A 13,195-nucleotide genomic window follows, 5' to 3' on the forward strand; every position below is an offset into this window, starting at 1 on the left:
CCTACTGAAAGCAGTAATGAGGGGAATCAGCACTTTAAAGGATGAGGCCTGTGATGAGGTGTATATCCCACAAAAACTTCAAATAGGCCTGAGAGAACAACTAACATACTGGGCTGCACCTGGAGAGTGGGCCAGGCTTAACTGAGGTTGAAGCCTGCCTGGGGAGGGGACATGGGAGAGGATTATAAACTAAGGAACTTGACAGCAGAATGGGGCTGGCTGCTGGGGTGTGGAGGGTGAGCTGGCTTTTGACAGGATTGAGATGGAAGATTTTCTGACCCCAAATGAAGTCACCTAGAAACGGAAGAAGATTCTGTTAGAGATTGAAAATGGATACAAAGTAGGGAAAAAAAGAAGGAGTAGAATCAGAGCATGATGATATCAGCAACAAAGCAAAACCTGGGAAAGAAATAAACCAAAATGTTATAATTGCAAGTTCCCTAGCCAAAGCAATAAGATTAGGTGCCATTCAGTATGTGAAAGCAGCTAACTAGATCCAAAAAAGCATAGGGTGATGGCTCTCAAACTTTTTTTACTGGTGACCCCTTCACATAGCAAGCCTCTGAGTGTGACCTCGCTTATAAATTAAAAACATTTTTTATATATATTTAACACCATTGTAAATGCTGGAGGCAAAGCGGGGATTGGGGTGGAGGTTGACAGATCGCAACCCCTTATGTAATAATCTCACAACTCCCTGAGGAATCCTGACCCTCAGTTTGAGAACCCCTGGCATAGGGGATATAGTAACAGCCAGGAGGTTGTAAGATGGGGATCTTTTAGTTGACTGTACAGACAAAGAGCAGGCTGCTAAACTGCTTAAAAACTAAAATGTTAGGGAAAATTAAAATAAATTGCCAGCTACCAAAGTATTCCCTGCAAAAATGGGGTGATATATGGAGTGCCATTAGAACTGATCAGTGATGAAATACCAAAAGTATAGGAGAAGAAAAAGTGTATACTGACAATCTGTCAGTAGATCAAATTCATGTGATTTGAAATAAGGGTTAAGAGTCCAATACGACTACTATTGGGATCACAATCTTTTGTTGAAGCAGCAAAGAATCCTGTGGCACCTTATAGACTAACAGACGTTTTGGAGCATGAGCTTTCGTGGGTGAATACCCACTTCCTCAGATGCATGTACTGAGGAAGTGGGTATTCACCCACGAAAGCTCATGCTCCAAAACGTCTGTTAGTCTATAAGGTGCCACAGGATTCTTTGCTGCTTTTACAGATCCAGACTAACACGGCTACCCCTCTGAAACTTTTGTTGGAATGTGCAGTTTTACAGCACATGCAAGAATTAAATAAAAATATCCTGGAAATGAAAAATAAACCAGCTGTCCTATGTCTCCAGGAAACATGGTTGGTTAAAAAGCTTCCCTTTAAATTTACAGGTTACTTAGACAAGACTGAAAACTAGGAAGAGAAGGAGTCATTTGCACTTTCATAAAGGACACACTAACCTACAAAGCCGTAGAGAACGAAGTAGTAATGATGTGGAGATCCCAATTCAGACAAGAATTTTTTCTTTAAAGAATCATAATATCTATAACCTGTGTAGGAAATTAGACTGCTCAGACTTACTAGAAAGACCAAATATTTTATGCAGTGACCTAAATAGTCATAATAATTTATGGGACAGTAAGACAACTGATGAGAACGTCATATGGTTAGAAAAGTTCATTGAAAACAAACTAGTGATTTTAAACAATGGCACACCAACACCCCAAAAGAATTTTAAAGCAGCAGATGATAGTTTTTCTTGCTTAGATCTGGGAATTATAACAGCAGATCCTGCAAGTAGATGCAACTGGGAAATAAATAAGGAAGTAGGAAATGGGGAGTGATCATTTCTCCATACCATTAACCTTACCTTGCCCTTGAAAAGTAATGGAAAATTACCCACCTGGGATTTTTTAAAAAGCTAACTCAGAGCTATTTACAACTAAGTGTACTGAATTTGTGAATGTTCATTGTGTGAGTGATGATGACGTAGAGAATTTCAAAGCCAATGTAATAAAGGGATTAATAACAGCAGCTATGTTAGCCATACCTAAGATACCGAAGTACCCCAAAACTAAAACCTCAGTTCCATGGTGGAATGAGGACTGCAAAATGGCAATTAAGGACAGGAACAAAGCCTATAAAAAGAAAAATAGAAAATGAATAGTAAAGATCTAATGAAGTATAGAAGACATAAGACAACAGCCGAAAGAATTATTAAAAAAAGAAAAAAAGAAAGAGACAAATGGAGGAAGTACTGTGGGTGGATAAATAAAGATACCAAGACATGAGAAATATACAGGCAAATTAGAAGAATGCATACAATTAAGACAAAGAATAGTAACTTCCGACATTTTCTTGGGACTGCACAATAGTTAGAAATTCTGATAACAAAACAGCATAAGTTTAGCAGAAACTTTCTGAGGGGTGAGTAATGATAAAATCAAAGTGCAGTTTGTCACCAGATTAAAAGATAATTCATTTAAGAGAATAGTGATCTACTATATTGGTAGGCTAAACATGAAGCTACTATACTGAATGAATGGTTTTGTAAATGGGAGCGTGAGGAAGCTATTGCTAACTGCAAGAATACAGCACCAGCTAAAAATAATATATTCAACATTTTTAATATCTATTTGAAAGCAGATTGAGGGTTACTTGGAATTATATAACAAACTATATAGGAGGGGGGAAGACTGATACCACTAGGGTGCAAACATGTAGTAATTCCAATATGTAGCAAAGAGTTCTGTGGCACCTTAGGGACTAACAAATGTATTGGAGCATGAGCTTTCTTGGGTGAATATCCACTTCGTCAGGTCATGAAAACTCATGCTCCAATAAGTTTGTTAGTCTATAAGATGCCACAGAACTCTTTGCCACTTTTACAGATCCAGACTAACATGGCTACCCCTCTGATACTTAATTCCAATATGAAAAACAGGCATATTATCTGCACAAGTGGATGCTTATAGATCTACTGACCTTATGTCTTGTCTGGGCAAAATTATGGAGAGAATGGTGAATACAAGATTCATTGTCTATTTGGAAAAAAATAACATTATAGAAAAGAGATGGTTTTAAGAGCATAAAATGCATCCATTGATCACATTAATAAATTAGAAATTGAAATACAAAAAAAATGAGGCACAATGGTTTCATGATAGCTGTCTTTCTAGATATTGAAAAGGCATACAACATGCTATGGAGGTAAGGTTTTTGTACAAAGTAAATGAATTTAGGAATAAGGGGAAGAATTTATGGGTGAATTAGGGACTTTTTCAGTAATAGCACTATGGAGATCAGAGTTGGGAAAGTTATGTTGACTATAGCTAATATTAAAAATGGTACACCACAGGGAAGTATTATCAGCCTGACCTTATTTAATATGATAAACGATCTCCCAAAACAAATAAGTGCTGGGGTCAGTCTATTCTCAGATAATTGTGGTTTGTGGATGAGCAGCAGGAATATTGAGGTGGCAGAAAAGAGAATCAATAAAACATTACAAAAGACCTCTGATTAGGGAACTGCATAAGGTACCAGTTTCTCCATTGCCAAAACCAAATGACTGATCTTTACAAAAAGGAAAGTTACAGAGGAATTTAAATGGTATCTGTATGGAGAACAATTAGATAAAGTTAAAAGGTTTAAATTCCTAGAGATAATATTTGATGCTAAATTATTTTGGAAAGATCATATAGACTATGTTAAAGATATATATAAAGGAAGGATTAAACCACATAAAGTCTTACTGGACTAAATGGATAATGGAGATGAAAGCATTGCTGTAGATATACAGAGCCATAATCAGGCTGGTAATTGGCTATGGCAGCCAAGCTTTTGCGTCAACATCAAAAGTCAGAACTTGAAATCACCAGTTCCAACTTTCTTGTCCAAAATTAATGGGAACTGTAATAATGAAAGCACCAAACAAACATATGAGGATTGTTGGGAATTTGATAGGCAAACTATAACACATGATATTAGAACTCCACATGACATTCAAGTTAAATGTGGATGCAGATGTTGAAAGACAAGGGAGAGCTAAATGGCATAAAAAAATTTTGTCATGGGAAAATTAGATGTAGATGGAAAATCATATGTCCAAACATGGATTTAGATTTATTTATAAACTTAAAGGTAAAAAAGAGATAGTAGGTATTAAAACTGAAGTGTACCAGTCTACAGATGAAAAGTGGAGTCAATTGTGTCAAATATATACAGATGGGTCCAAATAAGACAAAATCAGAAGAGTATATCAAAATGTGGAATAAGTACATCTAAAATAATACCAATAGACGAATTAGTAGCAATACACTAGCATTAAATTAGATCAGGAATGTACACCCAGTATAGGTGGCTATTTTTTTTTATTCAGTCTTAGGCTTTATAGTGATAAAAGAGTGTATCTCAGTATGTTGTGAATTAATCAGTGAAATTATATTTCTAATAACAGATGGGGTTACCTGTAGCTTTCGTTTGGACCCTAGTGCAGATTAGAATAGCAGAGGATGAAATGGTGGACAAAGCAGCTAAAAATACTTCAAGAAATTGAAACACTAGCATGGAAATACCCTTGAGTAGACAAGAATTCAAAAGCCCAGTACAGAAAAATGTTTAAAAAGTAACAGAAAAAAAAATGGACTAATGAGAAGGGTTGAAGATAACAATATACTTCAGGGACTGGTTTGAAAAAATGTGGAGATTTTGTTTAGAGTACTAATTAGCCATTGTGCCTTAAACAAAAATCTTTTTTAAATAAACAGACACCACGATGGACAATGTGCAGTCTAAAAAGTGGAAGATATAATTGATCACCTTGTATGGGGTTTTGATAAATAAAGGGAAAAGCTTTCTGAAGAATTCAAACATCTTAAGGTAACAAAAGTTACATTGTTATTTAGTAAAAATGTCAGGGAAATGGGATAGTTTTAGAATGGTGCTGTTACATTACTTGAAAGACTCAGGCCAGAGTGAGAGAATATAAACTGCTAAGTATTTAGGAATTATAGTTGGCAACTACAGACTACTCAGTTAAATCTGCTTCACCACTTGAAAAGAAGGAAAGAACGGGGCTGCAGGGAAGAGAAGAAGGACCTCTGCAGTCACTCTGGAATTAGAGAGTGGAAAGGTCAGGAAGATAGCCCATGGCAGAGAGCTGGTCCTGGGATCCTCTCATAAACAGAGAAGTTTTGAAAGAAGCCAGGAGGGAGACATAGCCACTGGGAATGGAGCAGGCTGATAAAAGGGGAGGAACCAAATTTCCAAAGTCTTGGGAAGTGTTTGATTGAGAAGTAAAGGAAGCTCAAGAGAGATGAAAGGTCAAGCCCAAGGTGAGTGGAAGTGGGTTTGACTGTATATTTTTATTCTGGGATTTTGTTGGGGTAAATCAGGGGTAGACCATGATAGTTCCAGCCCTGAAAGAAGAGTTAGGCATTCTGCCTCACAGATTTTCTAGGTTAAGAAAAGTTGGATAGGAAGAAGTCCAGGGAAGTAGCAGAAATTAGCTGGGAATGGAGCAGTCCTTGGGTGCTAGTTATAGGGTCACTGGAGTGGAATTTAGTATAGGGGAGTGGGGCTGGGTTCCCCTACTAGCTATTGACAAGGTGGTTGAAGCCAGAAAAGGAGATAGGGATGATGAAAAGCCCTGAAAGAAGGGTGTGAGGACAATGGGGCCTGGAGTTGGGGTCAAAGATCTTTTTGTAAGGACTTTTATTTGTTGGACTTACCTTGGAAGGAGTGGACTTAAATAATGACCTGGATTGCCAGAGGGCTGAGTTACAGAAAAAGACATTTCTGCAGAGCCAGAGTGACCTTTGGCAGGGGGCAATAGAGATGAGAGAGCATGCGTCCTCATTTCCAGCCACGGGAAGATGCAGTAGTGGACAGTGCACTCTTTCACGGGGCCCCAGATGTTTGTCTCATTAGCAATCCAAGATCTAAATTTTATGCTTTCCTTGTTTCACTAAATGAACAAGTTTATGCTAATACTAGATTTATGAAACACTACATTTTTGATACCCCCCCACAAGTTTCTTCAATTGATTGAAAACTTTCCACATGTGATTGATGTTCCAAGTCAAGAATTATCATCTGTGTTATACTGTGAACTCCCACAAATACTGTTAAATTGAACAGCTATGCTTAGGGGAAATTTAGGGACATGTCATAAGCTGTATTTCAATTGCTTTATGTCCATGTTGAATCTTAAAGGGACCCAATTTCCTTTCTATCTTTAATAACACTGCTGTGGCCATCCTACAAGGGTAGAATGTGGGAACATACTGTGAAGTTCAGTGTACTTGGCACATGGAGAAATGCCAGAGTATCACTTTGCTCAGATAACTACTTTCCTTACCTGCCATTCAGACAATGGCACTTTGTATTGGATTCCCTCCACTGGATTCCCCTTTCCAACTACATTGTTTATATATTTTCACCCTTCGAAGTTCTTCTCAGCCCTGCTCCAGCATGACTGTCTCTTGTCCCCTCCCTTGCTCTGCCAGTGATACCAGCCTCAATGCACCATTCCTCCTCTTCTCCCACTCATCATTTACTGATGCTAACTCCTCATGGAATGTCCTCCCAGGACTAGTTCACCAAAACATTACCCTTTCAATATTCAAGACTCACATCTCTCTACATTCCAGACACGCAACTTCAGCCATGCCCACCAGAAATGGGGAAAACTTACCATTCAAAGTTCCTTGTGGCTTCAGAGCATATCTCATTTTATTCATCTTTTGGTGTGAAATCTGTCCCAACTCATGCCAGTAGCAGAACTCACATTCACATCAATGGGAATTGACCCATTTACCCTTAGATTGTAAACTCTTTGGGTAACACTATACATCACACCTGTCTTTTTTGTTTACTAGGCTCTTACTGTTCAGCTCAAGACTAATGCATTCCCACTACTGCTTTCCATCCACGTTTTTTTTTAAACCTGTGACCACATCACTGAGGGAGTGTCATTCCCACTGGTTAAAATGGGACTAGTCAATAAGTGAGGACTTACTTATTCCTAGATTCCAAAACTAGAAGGGACCATTGTGATCACGTAGACTGATCTCCTGTATAGCACAGGCAACAGAATTTCCCCAAAATAATTCCTAGTATACATCTTTTAGTGAAAAAAATGATTGACTTTAAAAATGGCCAGTGAGGAGAATCCACCATGACCCTTGGTAAATTGTTACAATTGTTAATTACCCTCACAGTGAAATGTATGCCTTATTTACAGTCTGAATTTATTTAGTTTCAACTGCCAGTCATTTGATTGTGTTACACCTTTGATATATAGAAGAGCCCACTATCAAATATTTGTTTCCTATGTAGGTACTTATATAGATACTCTGATTAAGTCACTCCTTAATTGTCCCCTAATTAAACTAGAATATTTAGCTTCTTGAGTGTAATATAAAGCATGATTTATAATCCTTCAATCATTCTGATGGCTCTTGTCTGAACCATCACCAACATATCTTACTTACTGAATAGGAGTACCACTTACTCGTCCTTTGTGTCTTGTACTGTCCCAGGCATGCTGTCAGTGCTTAACAGCTATCATTATAAAAATAACTGGTGCATTAGACAGCACTGAAAGTGCTTTACAATATACTGCACTACATTTTATGACAGGCTGTCATTATTATTTCAACCTGGAGACCCACTTTAGAAGTAATGTGTGTTAGGTTTTCAAGTGTGAAAGTCAGGTGATGAGGTAATACTGCTTCAATATAGGATGTGACCAAAGTCTACTGAAATCAGTGCTCACCTTTCCGTTGACTTCAATGGACTTCAGATCAAGCTTCAAATGCATAGGCTCCCCAATTTGACCATTCCTGAGTAAATGGTAGTTTGCCATAAAACTTTATCAAGAACTATTATTTACTGAATCCTACTTAAAAAAAAAGAATCCCAAGTTTACTTTATTAAAATGTTTTAAGTTTTATTGAGCATTTCTTATACAAATGACATTCTGTCTTGCCCAGACTAATCATTTATTTTATCCAGAAACACTGATTCAGTCTTGCTTTGTCATGTATGATATTGTTTACAAATCCTTTCAAATGTTAAATTTCTTGTGATAAATTGTATTTTTGGCATTTTCTTATGGAAAGGAAGTGTCCGAACTATTAGTCTGTGAGAAATGACTTACTTCTGTTACACAAAAGACGGTTACTCACCTTTGTAACTGTTGTTCTTCGAGATGTGTTGCTCATATCCATTCCAGTTAGGTGTGTGCGCCGCGCGTGCACATTCGTCGGAAAACTTTTACCCTAGCAACTCAGTTGGCCGGCAGGTCGCCCCCTAGAGTGGCGCCGTCATGGTGCTCGATATATACCCCTGCCGGCCCATCCGCTCCTCAGTTCCTTCTTGCCGGCTACTTCGACAGTGGGGAAGGAGGGCGGGTGTGGAATGGATATGAGCAACACATCTCAAAGAACAACAGTTACAAAGGTGAGTAACCGTCTTTTCTTCTTCGAGTGATTGCTCATATCCATTCCAGTTAGGTGAATCCCAAGCCTTACATAGGCGGTGGGGTCAGAGTGAAATGTGGCAGAATGAAAACTGCTGAGCCAGAGGCTACAGCATCTCTGGACTGTTGAACCAGGGCATACTGCGAAGCAAAGGTATGGACCGAGGACCAATGGAGCTGCGCGACAGATCTCATGGGTAGGAACACGAGCCAGCAAGGCGGCAGATGAAGCCTGAGCCCTGGTAGAATGCACGGTGATGTGGCTTGGGGAAATATGAGCCAAATCATAACAAGTGCGGATGTACGCCATCACCCAAGATGAGATCCTCTGAGAGGAAAACAAGCAAGCCTTCCCTTTGGTCTGCTACCGTGACAGAGCTGGGGCACCTTACGAAATGGTTCTGTCAGCGCAATATAAATGCGAGCACTCTACAGATGTCCAGGGAGTGCAACTGTTGCACCCATTGCGTTGAGCTGTGGGTAACATGAAAGGCCGAAACCACCTTAGGGAGGAAAGCCGGGTGTGGTCATAACTGCACCTTGTCTTTGTGAAACCTAGTGTACGGCGGAACCAGCGTAAGAGCTCTGAGCTCAGAGAATCGCCTGGCCGATGTAACAGCTACGAGGAAAGTTGTCGTCCAAGACAGGTATAGCAGAGGGCCGGTCGCGAATGGCTCAAATGGAGGAGACATAAGTCTGGTTAAAACTAGGCTGAGGTCCCAGGTTGGGGCTGGGCGGCGCACCCGAAAGTGCAAGCGCTCCAAGCCCTTGAGGGACCTCAGACCCATAGAGTGTGAGAACACGGAACGTCCACCTTAGCCTGGCTGGAAGGTAGAGATGGCTGCCAAGTGTACCCTCAGCGATGATACCGCCAGGTCCTGCCGCTGAAGGCCAGAGGCAGGCCAATAGAGGGGATCGAGACCTCAGTAGGAGCAAGATCGAGCGTATTGCACCTGTAGAAGAAACGCTTCCACTCGGCCAGGTATGTTGACCAGGTGGAAGGCTTCGTGCCACCTCGGCTCAGTTATGCAGCAGCCACACCGTGAGGTGAAGAGGCTGCAGGTCCGGGTGACGAAGCCTGTCGTGGCCCTGGTGATGAGGTCTGGGTGGGGTGGCAGGGTAATTGTGTTGGTTATTGACAGGCCGAGCAACGTGGTGTATCAGTGCTGCCTGGACCACGCTGGAGTGATCATGATGATGCACGCTCTGCCCCTGCGGAGTTTGAGTAGGACCTAATGAACCAGTGGGAACAGTGGGAGGGCATAAAGGAGTTGGCCTTTCCACGGCATCAGGAATGCGTCCAAGATCGATCCCGAGGAGAGACCTTGGAAGGAGCAGAACATCTGGCATTTTCTGCTCTCGCGGTGAGCGAACAGGTCTATGTGAGGAAAAATCTCCACTTCTGGAAAGCAGAACGCCTCACATGGGGCAGAGTGACCACTCGTAAGACAGGAAAGACCTGTTGAGACAAAGCGCCAAGGCGTTCCGAACGCCTGGGAGAAAAGACGTCACCAGCTCCATCGAGTGGGCCATGCAAAAGTCCCAGAAATGGATGGCCTCCTGACAAAAGAGGGGAGGACCATGTCCCTCCCTGGTTATTTATGAAGCACATGGCCATTGTGTTGGCTGTAAACACCGAGATACCACGGCCTCGCAGCTGCCGCTGGAACCCCTGACACGCCAGGCGGACTACTCTCATTTTTGGGGCATTGATGTGGAATGCCAGATCCTGAGAAGACCAAAGGCCTTAAGCTCGGAGGTGACCAAGAACACTCGAGCAGAGAGATGACGCGTCCGTCATCAGGGGCAGTGAGGGCTGGGGCGGATGGAACCGCATCCCTGCCCACACCAGGGAGGGAGTTAGCCACCACTCTAGGGAGCCTAAGGTGCTCGAGGGAACGGTGACTACCATGACCATTGGCTCCCTGTCCGGGCGGTACACCGAGGTGAAGCGGACTTGGAGAGGACGGAGGCGGAGCTTGGCGTGTTTGGTTACAAACTTGCGGGCAGCCATGGACCCAGGAGACTGAGACAAGTGCGAGCCGAGGTCGTTGGGAAAGTCTGCAGACCTCGGATGATTGTTGCCATCGCCTAAAACCGCGGCTGTGATAAGCAGGCTCCGGCTAGGTCGGAGACCAGGATAGCCCCTAGGAAGTCCAACCTCTGCGTGGGAACCAGAGTGGATTGCTCTATAGTAATCATCAGGCCTAGACCTGTGAATAAGACCATGACGATGCCCACGTGCTGAGTGGTTTGTGTCTCGGAGTCTCCTCGGATAAGCGAATCGTCCAGATATGGAAAAACGCATATCCGACATCAGCGAAGGTAGGCGGCGACTATGGCCATATACTTGGTCAATACCTGTGGGGCTGCAGAAAGGCCAAACAGTAGGACCGTAAACCAGAAGTACTGACGGTTGGCTAGAAAGCAGAGGTATCTCCTGTGCGGAGGGAAGATGGCGTTGTGAAAGTATGCGTCCTTCATATCGAGTGTGGCATAGCAGTCCCTAGGAGGCAAGGATGGGATAATGGTTCCCAGGGATACCATGCGGAACTTCAATCTTATCCTAAACTGGTTGAGTCCACGCAGGACTAGGAAGGTCTGAGACCTCCATTCGAGTGGGGGACTAGGGCATAACGGGAGTAAACCCCCTTGCCCCTTTCGTCCGTCAGCTTCTGCACCTCTTGTACGAGGAATTGCTAGTGAGAGGGGTCCCTGAAGGGGGACAGGGTTGGAACAAATTAGAGGTGGTACCCATGCTCCACTGTGCACAGGACCCAGCGATCTGAAATTAACTGGGGCCACGCCAGGAGAAAGCGGGATTGGGATCCCGGCCTGTGACTGGTACACCGCCCTCAGGTGCACCTTGGAAGGTTCGTCTTTGGTCCCAGTGGTAATTGCGAGGGACCTTGACCTTGGCTCTTTAGGGGTCCTGACATTTGTCTGCGACCACCTTGGCCTCGCCGTTTGCCAAAGTCCTGTCTCTGGCTAGGCACAGAGTATGGCGGCTGGGGACAGAAAGGCCTGCGTTTGGTCGCTGGCATATGCATGCTGAGAGAGTGCATGAGGACCCTATTGTCCATAGGCTTCGCAGCCTGGGGCTGTCTTTGCCGCGAAGAGGCCTTTACCAACAAAGGGTAAGTCCTGAATGGCATACTGCAGCTCCGGCCGGAGGTTTGAAACCTGAAGCCATGAGATGCACCTCATGGCGACACCAAAGGCCAGAGTCCTGGCTGCTGAGTCTGCTGCGTCCAACGAGGCCTGGAGGGACGCTCTGGGTACCTTTTTCCCCCGTCCTCAAAGACGGCAGCGAACTCTTGGCGGGAGTTTTGAGGGAGAAACTCCATAAACTAAACTACCTTCACCCAGGTGCTATAATTATAGCAGCTAAGCAAGGCTTGTTGCTTTGCTACACAGAGCTGCAGGGCCTCTGCAGAGTACACCTGGCGGCCAAGTAGGTTCATTCGCCAAGCCTCCTTCGGTTTCGGGGCTGGCGCCTGCTGGCCATGCCAATACCTCTCCTTAACAGACTGAAAGACTAGTGAGCAGAGAGGAGAGCAGACAGACGAGTAGTCGTACCTCTTAAAGGGCACCATACCGGGTCCTCTACCTCTGGGACCTCCTCCACCTCAGGTTGTCGGGGGGCGTATCAGAATCGTGGTCCTGAGCATAAGATCTGCGCATGTGCAGAGTCTCTGACTCTATCGGACCTTGCCCAACTCGGCACCGGGGACCGGCACCGGGAGGCGTACCGGTACCTGGAACGAGATCCAGACCTGCAACCAGAATGGTGCCGGGAGGTCGACCGAGATCTCGAGGCTCGGGGAGAGGTTACGGGAGTCACGGTACCTGTCGCTGTGCCGGGAGTCGGAACGGTGCCGATAGTAGCGGGTCGGCGAACGGGATACCGACCGGTGCGGCAAGTGCGACCAGTACCGATGAGGAAAACATCACCGGGACTGCAAGTAGTGTCGGGTGTGCCGACGGGACCTGGAGCATCTGCGGGACCGTGATCATGAACGGTGCCGCTCTGCTGTGCTGACAGAGGACGGTCATATGAAGAGACTGTATTACCCGCACCGGCGGTGCCGGGGTCAGGCAGCATCGACTCTGTCATGGCAATGAGATCCCTCGCCGTTGGTAATGTCTCCGGTGTGGAGGGAACAGCAGGCTCAACCACAGTGCATACTGGGGAGCTGTCAGGCACCGGATTCGACGGCCCTCGTGGGACTGGGATCGACGGTACGAGGTCGTCAGAGCTTCGGTAGGTGTCAGTGCCGGGCGATCCGACTTAGACGAGCTCTCTGGCTGCAGTGCAGTTGGCACGGAAGCAGCAGGAGCAGTAAGCTCAACCACGGCGCGTGCCGGGGAGCCGTCAGGCACCGGATTCAATGGCCCTTGTGGGACCTGGATCGACGGTGCCGACGTCGTCGGTGCCTCGGCAGGTGTCAGTGCCGGGCGATCCGACTTAGATGAGCTCTCTGGCTGCGGTGCAGTTGGCACGGAAGCAGCAGGAGCAGTAAGCTCAACCACAGCGCGTGCTGGGGAGCTGTCAGGCACCGGATTCGACGGCCCTTGTGGGACCGGGATCGACGGTGCCGACGTCGTCGGTGCCTTGGCAGGTGTCGGTGCCGGGCGATCCGACTTAGACGAGCTCTCTGGCTGTGGTGCAGTTGGCACAGAAGCAGCGGGAGCAGTAAG

At 44.8% G+C, this 13,195-nt stretch overlaps 1 protein-coding gene across 5 annotated transcripts in view; it reads right to left on the minus strand.

Annotated features, from left to right (window-relative positions):
• The window catches only part of BRINP3 (BMP/retinoic acid inducible neural specific 3), a 333,504-nt gene that overhangs the window by 7,543 nt on the left and 312,766 nt on the right, over positions 1 to 13,195 (minus strand). The window contains exon 9 of one of the 5 annotated variants that reach the window (XM_050961413.1): positions 2,995 to 3,050. The exons of the other annotated variants lie outside the window; for them this stretch is intronic. Coding sequence (XP_050817370.1) covers positions 3,044 to 3,050 — 7 coding nt within the window. The 3' untranslated portion in view covers positions 2,995 to 3,043. Of the gene's footprint in view, positions 1 to 2,994; positions 3,051 to 13,195 lie in introns of those variants that run through there. 5 annotated transcript variants of the gene reach the window in all.

The sequence above is a fragment of the Gopherus flavomarginatus genome, chromosome 7 (assembly GCF_025201925.1).
Source record: "Gopherus flavomarginatus isolate rGopFla2 chromosome 7, rGopFla2.mat.asm, whole genome shotgun sequence".
Taxonomy (NCBI): Eukaryota; Metazoa; Chordata; order Testudines; family Testudinidae; genus Gopherus; species Gopherus flavomarginatus.